The sequence below is a fragment of the Schistocerca americana genome, chromosome 8 (assembly GCF_021461395.2).
Source record: "Schistocerca americana isolate TAMUIC-IGC-003095 chromosome 8, iqSchAmer2.1, whole genome shotgun sequence".
Taxonomy (NCBI): Eukaryota; Metazoa; Arthropoda; class Insecta; order Orthoptera; family Acrididae; genus Schistocerca; species Schistocerca americana.
In genome coordinates, this window is record NC_060126.1 from 96034931 (window position 1) to 96053818 (window position 18888).

The window sequence follows — 18888 nt, forward strand, 5'->3', positions numbered from 1 at the left end:
TCTGTGTGGACGGAACACAGGATATCTATTCTTAACTGGCAACATGGAGCTTGCCCAGTGAAGGAATTCTACGATTTGCGTGTAGTCTTCCCTTCGGATCTTGTGGGTGTTGGAAAAATGTTTAACAGTGGTATTGAACGGTAATGCGATTGACCAGAAGAAGAATACAAGCCAGCCAATCTAACATGTGGCAACAACCAGGGATATAGCTCTGAACGATGCAAAGAGATCGCCGGGGATGGATACTTGCGATAAAGACGGCGAAATGGACGTTCACTGGTGTCTGTGCCGGACACCCAGCGCCTGTGGCAGCCAAAGACGCGCACTGACCACCGCACGAGCGCCGCCAGCCCACGAGACATGAGGCAAACCGTCTGCAACGCGCCAGCCCGCTCCCTTCACGCGGCTGCGAGTCGCCGCGAAGAGACAGCAGCGTACTGCCAGCTTCGGCGACAGCGGAACGATCACGCACTACAGCTGTCTCACTAGTCTACGTCCGCCTGTCAATTATCTCTGCTCATAGCAACCACAATTTGAACATCGTGGTAATGACTTTGAGAAATTTTACTTACGAGTGAGTGTCGTTGATGTCTAAATGTATTTGAATAACTGTGGTCCAAAGGCAGTTTGTTTTTACAAATACGCATTTATCACCTACCTCGTTAAATTATTGCCGGCCTGTGTGGCCGAGCGGTTCTAGGCACTTCAGTCTGGAAGCGCGCGACCGCTCCGGTCGCAGGTTCGAATCCTGCCTCGGGCATGGGTGTGTGTGATGTGCTTAGGTTAGTTAGGTTTAATTAGTTCTAAGTTCTAGGGGACTGATGACCGCAGATGTTAAGTCCCATAGTGCTCAGAGCCATTTGAACCATTTTTGAACCTTAAATTATTCCTGCTGGCGCTCCTAATCATTTCTACTGAGTATGCTGAAGCCGGACTCAAGTGCATTACTGTATGTATTGTAATGACCTTAAAATATCCACCACAACAAGTTCCTAGAAAGATCGGAAAAAGAGTTAAACAGAATTCTGCACCTGGGCACAGGGGCAGACTTCCGATTCTTGTATCATTAGCTCCCTACCTGACTTAAACACTTTAAAATCTCTGCTCTGTCCTATAGGGCTCAACGATTTGCCATACAACCCGACGAGGGCTGATGGCCGGTATCTGGATTTCACAGTCACTAAAACTCTGCACGAAATTATTTAACTTTCGGGCCTCTTTGTCATCCAGAGTCAGTAGCCACACCTGTGCATTTTCATTGACCAGTTGCCTGCTTCCATTGGTAGCACTTCTTTGTAGAGTGCTGCTGCATCCTACCAGAACTTCGCAAAAGTTTACTTCTAACAGGTGCCTGAAAACACCTTCTATCCAGGGAAAATCAGCCGGCATCGAGCCTACCTCGCGGGCTTCTACTAGAACCATTCAACATGTACACGGATACTCTGCAAATCACATTTAAGTGCCTGGCAGAGGGTTCATCGAACCACCTTCACAATTCTCCATTATTCCAATCTCGTATAGCGCGCGGAAAGAATGTTTGCGTACGAGCTCTCACTTCCCTTATTTTATCTTGCTGATCGTTCCTCCCTATGTAGGTCGGTGTCAACAAAATATTTTCACATTCGGAGGAGAAAGTTGGTGATTGGAATTTCGTGAGAAGATTCCGTCGCAACGAAAAACGAGCTTTCTTTTGATGATTTGCAGCCCAAATCCTGTATCATTTCTATGACACTCTCTCCCATATTTCGCGATAGTTCAAAACGTGCCGTCTTTCTTTGAACTTTTTCGATGTACTCCGTCAGTCCTACCTGGTAAGGATCCCACACCGCGCAGCAGTATTCTAAATGAGGACGGACAAGCGTAGTGTAGGCAGTCTACTTAGTAGGTCTGTTACATTTTCTAAGTGTCCTGCCAATAAAATGCAGTCTTTGGTTACCCTTCCCCACAACATTTTCTATGTGTTCCTTCCAATTTAAGTTGTTCGTAATTGTAATACCTAGGTATTTAGTTGAATTTACGGCTTTTAGATTAGACTGATTTATCGTGTAACCGAAGTTTAACGAGTTCCTTTTAGGACTCATGTGGATGACCTCACACTTTTCGTTATTTAGGATCAACTACCACTTTTCGCACCATTCAGATATTTTTCTAAATCGTTTTGCAGTTTGTTTTGACCTTCTAACGATTTTATTAGTCTATAAACGACAGTGTCATCTGCAAACAACCGAAGACGGCTGCTCAGATTGTCTCCCAAATTGTTTGCATAGATAAGGAACAGCAAAGGGCCTATAACACTACCTTGGGGAAGGCCTGAAATCACTTCTGTTTTAGTCGATGACTTTCCGTCTATTACTACGAACTGTGACCTCTCTGACAGGAAATCGCAAATGTAGTCACGTAACTGAGACGATATTCCATAAGCACGCAATTTCACTACGAGCCGCTTGTGTGGTACAGTGTCAAAAGCCTTCTGGAAATCCAAAAATACTGAATCGATCTGAAATCCCTTGCCAATAGCACTCAACACTTAATGTGAATAAAGAGCTAGTTGTGTTTCACGGGAACGGTGTTTTCTAAAACCATGTTGACTGTGTGTCAATAGACCGTTTTCTTCGAGGTAATTCATAATGTTCCAACACAATACATGTTGTAAAATCCTGCTGCATATCGGCGTTAACGGTATGGGCCTGTAATTTAGTGAATTACTCCTACTACCTTTCTTGAATATTGGTGTGACCTGTGCAACTTTCCAGTCTTTGGGTACGGATCTTTCGTCGAACGAACGGTTGTATAGGATTCTTAAGTATGGAGCTAATGCATCAGCATACTCCGAAAAGAACCTAATTGGTATTCAGTCTCGACCAAAGGACTTGCCTTTATTAAGTGATTTAAGTTGTTTCACTACTCCGAGGATATTTACTTCTACGTCACTCATGTTGGCAGCTGTTCTCGATTCGAATTCTGAAATATTTACTTCGTGTTCTTTTGTAAAGGCATTTCGGAAGGCTGTGTTTAGTAACTTTGCTTTGGCAGCACTGCCTTCGATAGTATCTCCATTGCTATCGCGCAGAGAAGGCAATGATTGTGTCTTGCCGCTAGCATACTTCACATACGACCAGAATCTCTTTGGATTTTCTGCCAGATTTCGTGATAAAGTTTCGTTGTGGAAACTGTTAGAGGCATCTTTCATTGAAGTCCGCGTTAAATTTCGAGCTTCTGTAAAAGATCGCCAATCTTAGGGATTTTGCATCTGTTGGAATTTGGCATGTTTGTTTCGTTGTTTCTGCAACAGTGTTCTGACCCGTTTTGTGTACCAAGGAGGATCAGCTCCGTCGTTTGTTAATTTAGTTGGTATAAATCTCTCGATTGCTGCCGATACTACACTCCTGGAAATTGAAATAAGAACACCGTGAATTCATTGTCCCAGGAAGGGGAAACTTTATTGACACATTCCTGGGGTCAGATACATCACATGATCACACTGACAGAACCACAGGCACATAGACACAGGCAACAGAGCATGCACAATGTCGGCACTAGTACAGTGTATATTCACCTTTCGCAGCAATGCAGGCTGCTATTCTCCCATGGAGACGATCGTAGAGATGCTGGATGTAGTCCTGTGGAACGGCTTGCCATGCCATTTCCACCTGGCGCCTCAGTTGGACCAGCGTTCGTGCTGGACGTGCAGACCGCGTGAGACGACGCTTCATCCAGTCCCAAACATGCTCAATGGGGGACAGATCCGGAGATCTTTCTGGCCAGGGTAGTTGACTTACACCTTCTAGAGCACGTTGGGTGGCACGGGATACATGCGGACGTGCATTGTCCTGTTGGAACAGCAAGTTCCCTTGCCGGTCTAGGAATGGTAGAACGATGGGTTCGATGACGGTTTGGATGTACCGTGCACTATTCAGTGTCCCCTCGACGATCACCAGTGGTGTTCGGCCAGTGTAGGAGATCGCTCCCCACACCATGATGCCGGGTGTTGGCCCTGTGTGCCTCGATCGTATGCAGTCCTGATTGTGGCGCTCACCTGCACGGCGCCAAACACGCATACGACCATCATTGGCACCAAGGCAGAAGCGACTCTCATCGCTGAAAACGACACGTCTCCATTCGTCCCTCCATTCACGCCTGTCGCGACACCACTGGAGGCGGGCTGCACGATGTTGGGGCGTGAGCGGAAGACGGCCTAACGGTGTGCGGGACCGTAGCCCAGCTTCATGGAGACGGTTGCGAATGGTCCTCGCCGATACCCCAGGAGCAACAGTGTCCCTAATTTGCTGGGAAGTGGCGGTGTGGTCCCCTACGGCACTGCGTAGGATCCTACGGTCTTGGCGTGCATCCGTGCGTCGCTGCGGTCCGGTCCCAGGTCGACGGGCACGTGCACCTTCCGCCGACCACTGGCGACAACATCGATGTACTGTGGAGACCTCACGCCCCACGTGTTGAGCAATTCGGCGGTACGTCCACCCGGCCTCCCGCATGCCCACTATACGCCCTCGCTCAAAGTCCGTCAACTGCACATACGGTTCACGTCCACGCTGTCGCGGCATGCTACCAGTGTTAAAGACTGCGATGGAGCTCCGTATGCCACGGCAAACTGGCTGACACTGACGGCGGCGGTGCACAAATGCTGCGCAGCTAGCGCCATTCGACGGCCAACACCGCGGTTCCTGGTGTGTCCGCTGTGCCGTGCGTGTGATCATTGCTTGTACAGCCCTCTCGCAGTGTCCGGAGCGAGTATGGTGGGTCTGACACACCGGTGTCAATGTGTTCTTTTTTCCATTTCCAGGAGTGTATTTGTACAAGGATTAGAGAAAGATCGACCCATTATCTGCTTGCTGCCGGTACTCGCTCTTTCAGAGTCACTGGAAACAATAGCGAGCAGGACGGAGATCCTGGTGAGACCAGGAAATGTTCCGTTACAGTACGTGTACTCGGCAGTGCCTTCGTCGGTAGTCAGGCCCTGTCACTTGTGGCCTTGTGCAGAGGAGAACGAGCGCCGGCTGGTGGAGGTGCGCACGTGGTACGAGGCGGAGCGAGACCGCCTGCTGGCGGCGGGGGCCGAGTTCCGGCGCAGGGTGGAGGAGGCGCAGCGCCACGGCGAGGAGGACCTGGGCGCCACGCTGTGGCGCATGCGCGCCGAGCACAACGCCGCCACCGCCGCCTACCACGACGACGCCGAGACGAGGACCTGCGAGCTGCGCAACGAGGTACCGGCGCAGCCCGGCCGTAGCCGGGGAGGCAGGGCCGACTCGAGCGCTTGTAGACCCGCAGGTGTCCACAAAGCGTGCGTCAACAGGCACCACAAGACGCTCCACCTTTGTACCACATGCCACCACTACAGCCATTCGAGCTCTGGGTTTGAGCCTTAAGCCGTTGGCACACGGACCGTGCATCCGAACGTTGAGCGTTGAGCGTGCCCAGTTTCTGACGTCATAGCGTAGAATAGCACGTTCGGGAGTCTTTCCGAACGTGCAGAGCAATATCTGGCATGTCAGATATTCTGAGCGTACGTCTGAGCGTTGACCAATGAGGTGGTACAACGCCACCTACGTCACACGCACGCCGTCTCCCTTCAGTACAGAGTTGTGAGGCGCCATATTGGCATTCATGTCAAGCCTATATGTATATATGCCGTTCCTGAGCACCACCAAACTGAGAATCACTGGAAAACCCGTTGTTAGTTGTGTTATTCGTTCCAATAAAATAATGAGTAAGATCACATTCGGGGCAAGACAATTATTGTAGCTTGCGTATTATGACAGTAGGCTATTTGAAGGCAGCGACACACTGAAGATCCACCCAAAACGCATTGTTCTTCGTACAATTTGTTATAATTAAATTTCAGTTAATAATATAATTATCTACGATTAACGTTTTTAGCAAGGTGTACCACAATATTTTTAAGAAATAAGTTCTGATGTTGGTTTAGCGTAATGAGCAGCGTCTCTGTCCAGTAATGATTCTTTGCTGGGACAGTGGTTCGCATCTTAACTTCTCCGATTTTTTTTTCAAACATTCGCGTTTTTATTTAGTTCTGATACTTTATTGTCAGGTTAATATAAGTATATCCTATAATATTTGATGTTATGCAAATATATGTTCACCTTTTCTTGAGAGCTGACTTTGTTCGATTGGCTTAATTACAGGACAGCTTGCGCTACTTGTATAAAGATATTTTGCTCCTTTTTCGTTTACGCTTCGTAATCCACATGTTGCAAAGTCTGTGCCACTGGGTAGGAACAGTGATCAAGTAAGACTCACCTTGGGGTTTTACTAAAATGTGGTAATGATGAAATAATGTTTATCTTATGCGGAGAAGTATTCCAAATTTGTACCGCACTGTTTGTAATGGAACTTTTATAAGCCTGTGCTCTTATTGATTGGACATGGTACCTCCCTTTTCGTGGACGATGGAGGAAATGTGCGTTTTGATAGAGCTAACGTGGGAATTTTACGCGCGCCCGTTGATTAAACAGTGCGATTTACGAACTAGAAACATCCCTCGAACTGCCACTGGAGTGCGTAGCGATTGCGTATACCACGTTGGGGCCCACGTACCGTATGCACGAGTCGCATCGTTCCTGAGCGTTCAGCAGCACGTTGAAATTGGCACGCTCAACGTTAACGTTCGACAGCACGGTCCCTGTACCGACGGCTTTACCACCCGTGTCTCGCACACTGCCCGTTACGGTCCACGGGCTGCCTCGCCTGGCCCCCACTGGACTGGCGACCTAAAAAGGGAACATCATCAAGTAGACCTCAAATTTTAAGGACAAGAAAGCGCAGTTAAAAGATATCAACCTCAGCAGTCGAACCCATGGACCAATTTGTGCCAAAATTCTCACACTACGCAGTGATGACCATCTGAAAGTACAGCTTTTAAACGTGCGCAAGCATGGGCTATCATTCGCTCCACCCCACTGTAGCTGCGAAATACGGGGTGACACGCGGGAGACGGACGGTTTTTAATGAAATAATACTCTACCAACTTTAAAATTAATGCATGTTTATTTACACAAAATTAAAGCTCATTATTTGCTATTTTAGTTAACAAAGTTATTTGTGAAAAATAATCTTTTCAAGGTGATGTCCATAATTTCGAATGCAGGACTCAAGTCTCTTCTCAAAATCCTCCATCACACGGACTAAAATCTCAGCAGGGATGGCAGCAATTTCTTGAATGATTGCATTCTTCAACTCGTCCAAATTTCGTGGTTTGTGGTTACAGACACAATTCTTAAGGTACCCCTACACAAAAAAGTCACATACTGACAAGTCGGGAGACCCGGGAGGCCAAGTAACATTGCCAAAACGTGAGATAATCCGGCCAGGAAACATGCGTCTAACAACTGTCATTGAAGTGTTTGCGGTGTGCGATGTTGCCCCATCCTGCTGGAACCAAACGCGTTTTAAAGGGATTCGTCATGGTTTTAGTTCTGGTTTCAAGAATGTTTGAAGCATACGAATGTAACGAACCGAATTAACAGTAACCGTGGCCCCGTTCTCTTTAAAAAAAAATAAGGTCCAATAATGCCAACAGAGCCAAGAACACACCAGACTGTTACTTTTTCTGAGTGTATAGGACGCTGGTGGATAAGGTGTGGATGCTCTGGAGCCCAGTAACGTAGGTTTTGCTTACTCACGGTCCCATTTAAATGAAAATGAGCTTCATCGATCATGAATAAAATTTCATTTTCATTCGATCCCAAAATCACTTGCATTCTGTAAGCGGAGTCTTCTCGTACAGCGAAATCAGTTTCCTTAACTTGTTGGACAATGATCATTTTGTAGGGATGGAATTTTAATTCTCTATCCAAACTTCGTCTAACCGATTCACGATAGATTCGTAACTCACTAGCATGACGTCTAGCTGACCGTCCTGGGCTTCTGACTGCCGCTTGCCTCACCCTTTCAACATCTTCTGGTGTCGTTACTCTGCGTCTCGGGCCAGGATGCTTCTTATTCAGTATGTTTCCAGTTGATCTGAAGTTTTCCACCCATCTGAGGATTGTGTTACGGCTCGGAACAGCTCCATGTCGACCGACATTAAACCGCGCACGAAACAATCGCTGCGTAGCAGTAATAGACTCACCACTTTTCACGAAACTGTCATAGACAAACAGTCGACGTTGCAAGTCCCACTGCTCCGTAGTGACTGAGTAAATGAAATGGTGTCTTGTGTGGATCATAACTATCCCCACCAGGACCACCTCCCACCACCGCGCCCTCAGTACTACGCAGTTCAAAGCCATCCGTCTCCCGTGTGTCATCCTGTACTGTACATTGGAGTAAGAGGTTTATGAAATACAGGGTGAGGCAAATAATGCGACGAAGTCAGCATCTGACGAAAGAAGACAATACCAATAATGCGGCGTGCAGACACTGTATACCAAACCTCAACCTTCTGTTATGCAATGGTGTTCTGTGGAAGTTATGCGGAGTCTCCACTGCCCAGAACCTGTGATTCTGTGATTTGACATAACGACTCAGGTGAAACCACGATCATCACACATAAAGAACAGATCCATGTCAAAGCCATTCATTGTTATCTCAGTGAACAGTCACTCGCAAAAGTGGAGGAGTATCTGCTGGTTTTAATGCATGAACAACAGAGACTCGGTAGGAATGCATGCTCAGGTCCAGATGAGGTATTCGTCCGCATGATCGACGCATCACAAAACTGGAGGAGCATCTGCTGGTTTTAATGCATGAACAACAGACACTCGGTAGGAATGCATGCGAAGGGTCAGATGGGGTATTCGCCCCCATGATCGACACGATATGCTGGTCTCTCACGACAGGCGTCAGGTTAATTTGGTAGGACTCTGGACATTTTCTGTTGAACTACAGCCACATGTGCGGCCATGTTTCGGAATGTTTTCTGACTTGTTCGAAACAGATCCTGTCTGACGCCATTTTCAGACTAAGCGTTACATGGTACTCTTTGCTGGCACTTTGACACCATTAAACTTCTCAGCAAACAACTGACCATACTGTTTCCGCGACTTCGTCGTCGCGTAACTTTTCACAACGAACACCCGCTGCTCCACTGTGAGTACCAGCGTCCGTTCCACCGCTCCACTCACGATGACACAGACGGCACTACGCTCTCAACCGCTGTGGATCGCGTGGCGACCGTACACGTGGTGTGCGCGTCACGGGGTGTGGTTATATGCATACACTCATGTCCAGTTGTATCCACTCGTCCTAGCCACTTTTACTTGCCCCAGCCAGTACTTTTTTGACATTCGTAACATGGTTTGTTCATTGTGTCAAAGTGCGCGGCTTGTAGCCACTTGGCTGGTGGCAGAGATCTCTTTGATTTGAACACTTATACGTTGCGATTCACAAATGCAGTTTAAATGGTTGAAAGGAATCATTGTATCATTAGAGAAGCATCTCAGTGCTATTTACTTACACTACTGTCCATTAAAATTGCTACACCAAGAAGAAATGCAGATCATAAACGGGTATTCATTGGACAAATATATTACACTACAACTGACATGTGATTACATTTTCACGCAATTTGGGTGCATAGATCCTGATAAATCAGTACCCAGAACAACCACCTCTAGCCGTAATAACGGCCTTGATACGCTTGGGCATTGAGTCAAACAGAGCTTGGATGTCGTGTACAGGTACAGCTGCCCATGCAGCTTCAACACGATACCACACTTCATCAAGAGTAGGGACTGGCGTATTGTGACGAGCCACTTGCTCGGCCACCATTGACTACACTTTTCAGTTGGTGAGAGATCTGGAGAATCTGCTGGCCAGGGCAGCAGACGAACATTTTCTGTATTCAGAAAGGCCCGTATACGACCTGCAACATGCGGTCATGCATTATCCTACTGAAATGTAGGGTTTCGCAGGGATCGAATGAAGGGTAGAGCCACAAGTCGTAACACATCTGAAATGTAACGTCCACTGTTCAAAGTGCCTTCAATGCGAACAAGAGGTGACCGAGACGTGTAACCAATGGCACCCCATACCATCACGCCGGGTGATACGCCAGTATGGCGGTGACGAATACACGCTTCCAATGTGCGTTCACCGCGATGTCGCCAAACACGGATGCGACCATCATGACGCTGTAAGCAGAACCTGGATTCATCCGCAAGAATGACGTTTTGCCATTCGTGCACCCAGGTTCGTCGTCGAGTACACCATGGCAGGAGCCATGCTGTGATGCAGCGTCAAGGGTAACCGCAGCCACGGTCTCCGAGCTGATAGTCGATGCTGCTGCAAATGTCGTCGAACTGTCCGTGCAGATGGTTGTTGTCTTGCAAACGTCCTCATCTGCTGACTCAGGGATCGAGACGTGGTTGCACGATCCGTTACAGCCATGCGGATAAGAAGCCTGTAATCTCGACTGCTAGTGATACGAGGCCGTTGGGATCCAGCACGGCGTTCCGTATTACCCTCCTGAACCGACCGATTCCATATTCTGCTAACAGTCATTGGATCACGACCAACGCGAGAAGCATTGTTGCGATACGATAAACCGTAATCGCGATAGGTTACAATCCGACCTTTATCAAAGTCGGAAACGTGATGGTAAGCATTTCTCCTCCTTACACGAAGCATCACAACAACGTTTCACCAGGCAACACCGGACAACTGCTGTTTGTGTATGAGAAATCGGTTGGAAACTTTCCTCACGTCAGCACGTTGTAGGTGTCGCCACCGGCTCCAACCTTGTGTGAATGCTCTGAAAAGCTAATCATTTGCATATGACAGCATCTTCTTCCTGTCGGTTAAATTTTGCGTCTGTAGCACGTCATCTTCGTGGTGTAGCAATTTTATTGGCCAGTAGCGTATTAACATAGCTGATGTGCGTTTTTTTCTTTGGATTTTAAACCTGAAACTATTAAAGCGAGATACATTTGTAGGAGATGCGCCATTCTTCAACGTAATTGGCATGATTAAATTGTACCTCGAAAAACATTAACTTCATTTCATAATAATTCATTAGTTGCTTAGGTTTATTCATTTTGGTTTTGAGAGACGTTGACAGTTGGATAAAAAGTATTGGCAACAGTCCATAACATGAAGGATGTGCGTCACATGGCATGCCGGCTGTCTGCAGCTGACAGCAGGTCAGTTGAAGTAGTGCAGTGAGCGGCGGCGGCTTCGTTTGACTCAACTGCTGCGAGTACTGTCTGAAAGTGCGGGAGGTAAGTTCAAGCGCCCTAACAGTATGTTTAGGAAACACGAACAACGTGTCTGTATCACAATTGACGCATCATGTGATCAGATCGCACAACAATGTTTCCTTCTGGCACTGCACCGCATTATCCCTTATGGCAATGCATGATGCGACACAGCAAACCCCGTGGAAGAACTGCATACGTGGGTTTTGGATATACTGGAACGTCACCTGATGTGGGTCCATGAGATTACTACTTGTTCTCCAGAACACAAAAGAAAACATCGTCTGTGCCATAGGGCAGTCGTTATTGGAATCGCCAGAGATGGATGCGCTGAGAGTGTAAGACGTCTTCCATCGCTGTGGGGGAAGGTGGTCGACATGTGGGGCCATTATAATGAAGCCATGTAATACGGAGAACGTCTGTCAATAAAGTCTGGTACGAATTATAGCCAAATTGTCACTAATCTTAGTCCAACCCAAGTGTATAGAGGCAGAATATCAATATGATAATATTGTTTGAGTAATGTTAAACATTTATGTGCTCATGTTAGGCCGTCTACCTATTTTTCGCATACAATAATGTATATTTTAGAACAGGATTTCAAAACAGGTTGGGCAGATGTGTCCACCTCCCCTCTCCTCATCCCACGCCTTCAACATACCACAGATAGGAGGGTGTGGTTATCACCCCGCTGTACAATACTTAGCGCTCAGGCATTATGCAGCTACACTACGGCGGAGCAAATGACAAACAAGTGTTGCACATCAAGTTTAAAAGCTCCATGTTCAAAAGGACATAACTGCATACGATTCAGAATTACGGCCCCAATTTTCACTCTGGTCGATTGCTGGGGCTGATATCTTGCAAGTGTTGTTATTTCTTCTTAAAACATGAGGTAAAGTTGGTGAGGCTTAGACCGCTGCAGCACAGACGAACTATTGCAGGTCAGCCCACAAAGTCTGTCACCTCAGCAGTCCAGTAAGCTGTTTGGTTTGCTCGCGCCAGATAGATCCTTACATTGCGACGATCAGTGATTCCATCCTACAAGAATGCATGTCACAGGGCCTCTGGCTCGGAGCTGTCCTTGAAGTAACCGCTTCTGCTGAGGTTGTATAAACACGCCTACCACCTTTCGTTTATGTCGCACAATTCCTTCTTGCTTCTGCGATGTTTTTCCCGTCAGTGTATTTTCTGGTGATACTAACGAGGATCGCAGGCATATCGTTTAGGTGTTGTGTTCACTCTCAAGACTCGTATGGCTGCAGCTATCAAAAATGGTTCAAATGGCTCTGAGCACTATGGAACTCAACATCTCATCAGTCCCCTAGACTTAGAACTACTTAAACCTCAGGACATCACACACATCCATGCCCGAGGCAGGATTCGAACCTGCGACCGTAGCAGCAGCGCGGTTCCGGACTGGAGCGCCTAGAACCGCTCGGCCACCGCGGCCGGCGCTGCAGCTATCCGCGCTCGTATATCCTGTGGAGCCTCTTCCGTCTCCATATAAGTACTGCACCCCCAACCTTGTGATACTGCTAACTGTGTTGCAGCGTTGCTCTCCATCTACAGTTTTTACCCTCACACTTCGCTCAATTACCAAACTAACTTTTCTTGAATGCCTCAGCGTGTCTCCTGTCAATCAACTCCTTCTTTTAGTGAAGTTGTGCTATAAATTTCTTTTTCCCCATTTCGATTCAGGATCATTTCATTCGATCTACCCGTCTAGTCTATGCCCTGCAGCAGCATATTTCAAAGTCTTCTATTCTAGTCTTGTCGTTTCACTTCCTCACAAGGCTACACTTCACACAAATGCCTTCCGAAAAGACCTCACAACACTGGAATTTATATTAAAAATTGTAGAACAAAAAATAGTCTTTAATTTCAATTTTTTCTTTTAATGTATTACAATTTTCGATGTATGCAGTGAGCATGAGATACATAGGATAATGATCGTATAGAACGGAAACGTTCAACATTAAAAAAAGAAAGCAGTGATCAGATCCTGTTTTATGTCGAAATTGACGAAAACTGGTCATTACATCGCAGTTATCACATTTATACACTGTTTAACGATTTTCTCTTTTTTGTGCATGTTTTTCCTGCTAATGCCAATCCGAATTTTGTATTCTCTCTACCCATCATCAATTATTTTGCTGCCTAAATAGTAAAACACATCCCCCAAATTTAACGTCTCATTCCCTAATCCGAATCCCTCATTGTCACCTGATTTAATCCACCTATACTGAATTACCCTTATTTTATTTTTATTAATACTCATCTGATAACATCTTCTCCAAAAGCTATCCATTATTTGAACTGATCTTACAAAGTAAACAACTCTGCCGTCTCTGACAGACCCTGCCTCGTAGCCTAATCTCTTCGTTTCGTTTTCAGCTTGATTAATGTACAGACTGAATAACATCGGGGATAAGTTACAACCTTCTCTTACTCTCCTCTACATTACTGCTGGTCGCAGAGAGTGGCCGCTTGGTTAGAGGCGCCATGTCACGGATTGGGCGGCCCCTCCCATCGGAGGTTCGAGTCCTCCCTCGGGCATGGGTGTGTGTGTGTGTGTGTGTGTGTGTGTGTGTGTGTGTGTGTGTGTGTGTGTGTGTATGTGTGTGTGTGCGTTTTGTGTTCATAGGATAAGTTAGAGTAAGTAGTGTGTAAGTCTAGGGACAGATGACCTCAGCAGTTTGGTCTCAAAGAAATTTACACACATTTGAACATTTTTGAACGTTACTGCTATACTCAAACTAAACAAAAGGATAGACTAAATACACGAAGGAAACAAATCCCTAGAAAGGAAACTGCGAAGTAACATTTATTTGCTTACATTTAACTGGATTCCGTGTCCAACTGGCAAAATACAGGGTGTTTGAAAAAGAACTCCATAGTTTTAAATATACATTTAATGGGGAAATTAATGAAAAATTACATCAGTGAGTACATATCATGAAAGAGAATTACTTCAAGTTTTGTTTAATGTTAGTAGACGTCAAGGTGGGATCCATTTGTTGCCCTGCACACGTCGAGACGATTTTCCACTTCTCGACACATATTCACCAACTTTTCAGGTGTAACTGTCCCAACCGCCGTAGACTCAACTGAGGGAACAGAGGAAAAAACAGCACTGGTGTCGTCTCAAGGTCAAGCAGACTTGCCAACTGCAGTGGAGCCAAACTTTGAGAGTTGATGAATCAAACACCACAAACTAGAATAGTGTACGCCACTTTGTACAGATTCTAGGACACATTAAAACTAGGAAGTTCTTTTTAAAACGCACTGTATAATAGTTGTCGCCAGACTTAACAAACACGAATTCAGTGTTGGAAACGTATATAAGTGCTGCCATATGCCACAACTGTCTCCTGTCGGAAATTGAGATGTTGAACTGTTTACTAGTAGAGCTATCGCTTCAACTGATAGTTTTTCAGGGACTGGACTCATCTCAGTGCCTTGCCTTTATGTCCGGTCGGATGACAGCCTTCTGCTGCTGCCCATTTCTGCAGTGCCTTCTCTCTCCTCCCCCCCCCCCCCCTCCCCCCCTCACGCCGTCTCCCTCGCGGTCCCGTCCACGTCGTCTCTCGTCCAGATAGCTCCCTCCTCTCCCTATATTTTTCCCCTTTCCTTGTACAGTTACTCCCTACTTTGAAACCACCCGACTGGCGATTGGTGTACACGCGTTCCTCTCCTGAAAAAAATTGAAGACATTATTCCTGGACCACGGCCTGGCTCCTGCCTTGTTCAGGTTCTCGCGATCACGGAAGTTTCACGGCGGTGGGAAAATTCACTTGCCTGGATAAAAGAGTCATCCAGGTTACCAGTTATCGAGCTCGAGCTCACGGCACACGCTAAGTTTCTACCAACGACAGTCATAAAGTTTAAATTATCAACTCGAAAAGACAAAGTTATGTAATTAATTTTTTCATAGTTTGCCGGTACATGACTGCAGTCCTACTACACAGCTTAATTCTCGCGTCATAGGACTATCAGTTTAATAACCCACGGCTGCAAAATACTAACACGAATTCCTTACAGACGAATGGAAAAACTGGTAGAAGCCGACCTCGGGGAAGATCAGGTTCGATTCCGTAGAAATGTAGGAACACTTGAGGCAACATGCACCCTACGACTTATCTTGGAAAATAGATTAAGGAAAGGCAAACCTACATTTCTAGCATTTTTAGACTTAGAGAAAGCTTTTGACAGTGTTGACTGGAATACTCTGTTTCAAATTCTGAAGGTGGCAGGGGTAAAATACAGGGAGCGAAAGGCTATTTTCAATTTGTACAGAAACCAGACGGCAGTTATAAGAGTCGAGGGGCGTGAAAGGGAAGCAGTGGTTGGGAAGGGAGTGAGACAGGGTTGTAGCCTCTCCCCGATGTTATTCAATCTGTATATTGAGCAAGCAGTAAAGGAAACAAAAGAAAAATTCGGAGTAGGTATTAAAATTCATGGAGAAGAAATAAAAACTTTGAGGTTCGCCGATGACATTGTAATTCTGTCAGAGACAGCAAAGGACTTGGAAGAGCAGTTGAACGGAATGGACAGTGTCTTGAAAGGAGGATATAAGACGAACATCAACAAAAGCAAAACGAGGATAATGGAATGTAGTCGAATTAAGTCGGGTGATGTTGCGGGTATTAGATTAGTAAATGAGACACTTTAAGTAGTAAAGGAGTTTTGCTATTTGGTGAGCAAAATAACTGATGATGGTCGAAGTAGAGAGGATATAAAATATAGACTGGCAATGGCAAGGAAAGCGTTTCTGAAGAAGAGAAATTTGTTAACATCGAGTAAAGATTTAAATTCAAAATGTTCAAATGTGGGTGAAATCTTATGGGACTTAACTGCTAAGGTCATCAGTCCCTAAGCTTACACACTACTTAACTTAAATTATCCTAAGGACAAACACATACACCCATGCCCGAGGGAGGACTCGAACCTCCGCCGGGACCAGCCACACATTCCGTGACTGCAGCGCCCCAGACCGCACGGCTAATCCCGCACGGCAAAGATTTAAGTGTCAGGAAGTCGTTTCTGAAAGTATTTGTAAGGAGTGTAGCCATGTATGGAAGTGAAACATGGATGATAAATAGTTTGGACAAGAAGAGAATAGAAGCTTTCGAAATGTGGTGCTTCAGAAGAATGCTGAAGATTAGATGGGTAGATCACATAACTAATGAGGAAGTATTGAATAGGATTGGGGAGAAGAGAAGTTTGTGGCACAATTTGAATAGAAGAAGGGATTGGTTGGTAGGACATGTTCTGAGAATTACCAATTTAGTATTTGAGGGCAGCGTGGAGGGTAAAAATCGTAGAGGGAGACCAAGAGATGAATCCACTAAGCAGATTCAGAAGCATGTAGGCTGCAGTACGTACTGGGAGATGAAGCAGCTTGCACAGGATAGAGTAGCATGGAGAGCTGCATCAAACCAGTCTCTGGACTGAAGACCACAACAACAACAACAGTACCGCTGCAAAGCGCTAGAGCGGGCGAAACAAAGTGGCGCGGACGACTGCGAAGTGCAGTGTTAGGTGATACCTCGTTCCCAGTATGTGACATGGAACAACGCTGCAACAGTCTGTGCTGAGTCATTCAAAGAGAAGGATTTGGCTCTTTTTGTGCTCCGATAGGAGCCCTTTCCCACTGGTAGATTACACTCAAATAAGTATCAAGCTATCACAGGCGAACAGTACCGAAATCTCCTGACGAAGCATCTCCGGAAGCTGTCTGAGGGAAACAGGACGCTGCCGTCTTCTATTGCTTCACAGCACACAGTCGCACACGCTGCTTCTCTGGGCTGTCATGTTTTGCCTCACCCCTGCATCCACCTTACACGGTGCCCAGCGACTGCCTCCTATTTCCTTAGATGAAGAAACCATTGCGTGACAGGAGTTGTCACGTGATTTTCGAGGTGAAACGTTTCCTGAACAGCCAAAATGAATAGTTTTATAATCGAAGTCTCCGCCAAGACATCCGCCGTCGCATTTTGGAATCCCGAAAATTTGGTCATAAATAACATAAAACGTTCGGTGTTAAAAGTTTCGTTAATGGATTAGCTAGTATAATGTTGGAATAATTGAATTCCGCTGTTAGAAGCGGCTAGTTACTTCTTCCGAAGATTGAATTTCAGGTCCAAAGGAGCATTTTTGTTCAGCGAAATCAGTGCGTTTCTTTTTCGTTTTTTTTTTTTTTTTTTTTTTTTTTTTAATGGAGACTGTCCGAGAAAGTATATACTCAGTTACGACTACTTATTTCATTATTTAATTATTCATTAAGAATCAGTTTTTGTTCATTAACTTCTTACCGGAATGCAACCAAAAAGAACAGTAAAACGCGGGTGAAAAAGAAGAAATTAGTTTTACATTCCACGACAGTCCGTCTTCTTTCTCATTCCGTCCACATGTATGTACTATTATCTTCGCGAATCAGCTATAATATCCAGCTACTAGCCGCAACTCCGGCTTTTAGCCATCTTCTAAGCGACAGTTGGAAAATTTCTTTGTTTGTACTGAGAAAACAGAATAGAAAATTCACGCTGAAAAGTTTCGAAGCTTCGCTATTGCAACAGCCAGGCATTATGTAATAGTACAATATGCCAACAGCATAGGCTGTTAATCCGTCGACCAAACATATCTGCTTCTGCAAGTTTACCAACTGGTCAGCTGCCAGAAGACGAGCAGGAGTCAACAAACAAATTAATAAGGCAATACAGCCTTAGCTTCGCCCGAAAGTCTTCTCGCCTGAAAAATTTGGAGGATATCTTCCGAAAACTTCTGGCAACAACCGATCCCTATATTTCTTATTTGCGGAAACCATCTCCGAGGAAAGTGAAAACTCTGTCGTAGTAAGCTGTTGCGCTCTTGGTACCTGCAGCAGACGATTACGAGGAATCAGTTGTCGGGGGTAATAAAGATGAAGAAGGAAATAAATAACAAGAAGCAGAAGCTTAAGAATATTTACAAAACTCTTGTTTTCTATTAACAGTATATATTTTGTAATAAAGCTTACCGTAAAAAATAGAATAGCTCACCGAAAACATTTTTTGTCCACTTCATTACTTTTTCCTAGATTCTTTCCATTATACTCGATTCGCTGTTTCGACTTTATCAACTCTGCCATAAAAATCATTAATAGTTGGGTCAGGAACCTCATTATACCCATCTTCAGCCGTATTGGAGCAGGTTTTGAAATTTTGTTTCCATTTTCTCGTTATGAGAGTAATAAAGGGTGATCTGTTTTAACTGTTAGAAATCATTGAACGCCAAGATCGCACAAAATATTTTTTATTCAAGACAACCGGTTTTCACAGTCTTTGCTATAACCTACAGGTCTTAAACAACTTTTTGCAGTAAAACATGTTCATTTTGCGCTGAAACTCATCCACAAAATGTTGTTGTTGTGGTCTTCAGTCCTGAGTCTGGTTTGATGCAGCTCTCCATGCTACTCAATCCTGTGCAAGCTTCTTCATCTCCCAGTCCCTACTGCAGCCTACATCCTTCTATATCTGCTTAGTGTATTCATCTCTCGGTCTCCCTATACGATTTTTACCCTCCACGCTGCCCTCCAATACTAAATTGGTGATCCCTCGATGTCGCAGGACATGTCCTACCAACCGATCCCTTCTTCTAGTCACGTTGTGCCACAAGCTTCTCTTCTCCCCAATGCTATTCAATACCTCCTCATTAGTTATGTGATCTACCCATCTAA

General features: G+C 45.5%; 1 protein-coding gene across 1 annotated transcript in view; it reads left to right on the plus strand.

Moving 5' to 3' along the window:
• Window positions 1–18888, plus strand: part of LOC124545590 (dynein regulatory complex subunit 2-like) — a 123188-nt gene that overhangs the window by 15478 nt on the left and 88822 nt on the right. Inside the window, exon 4 of the mRNA XM_047124537.1 lies at window positions 4996–5219. Within this exon, the coding sequence (XP_046980493.1) occupies window positions 4996–5219 (224 nt within the window). The remainder of the gene's footprint in view (window positions 1–4995; window positions 5220–18888) is intronic.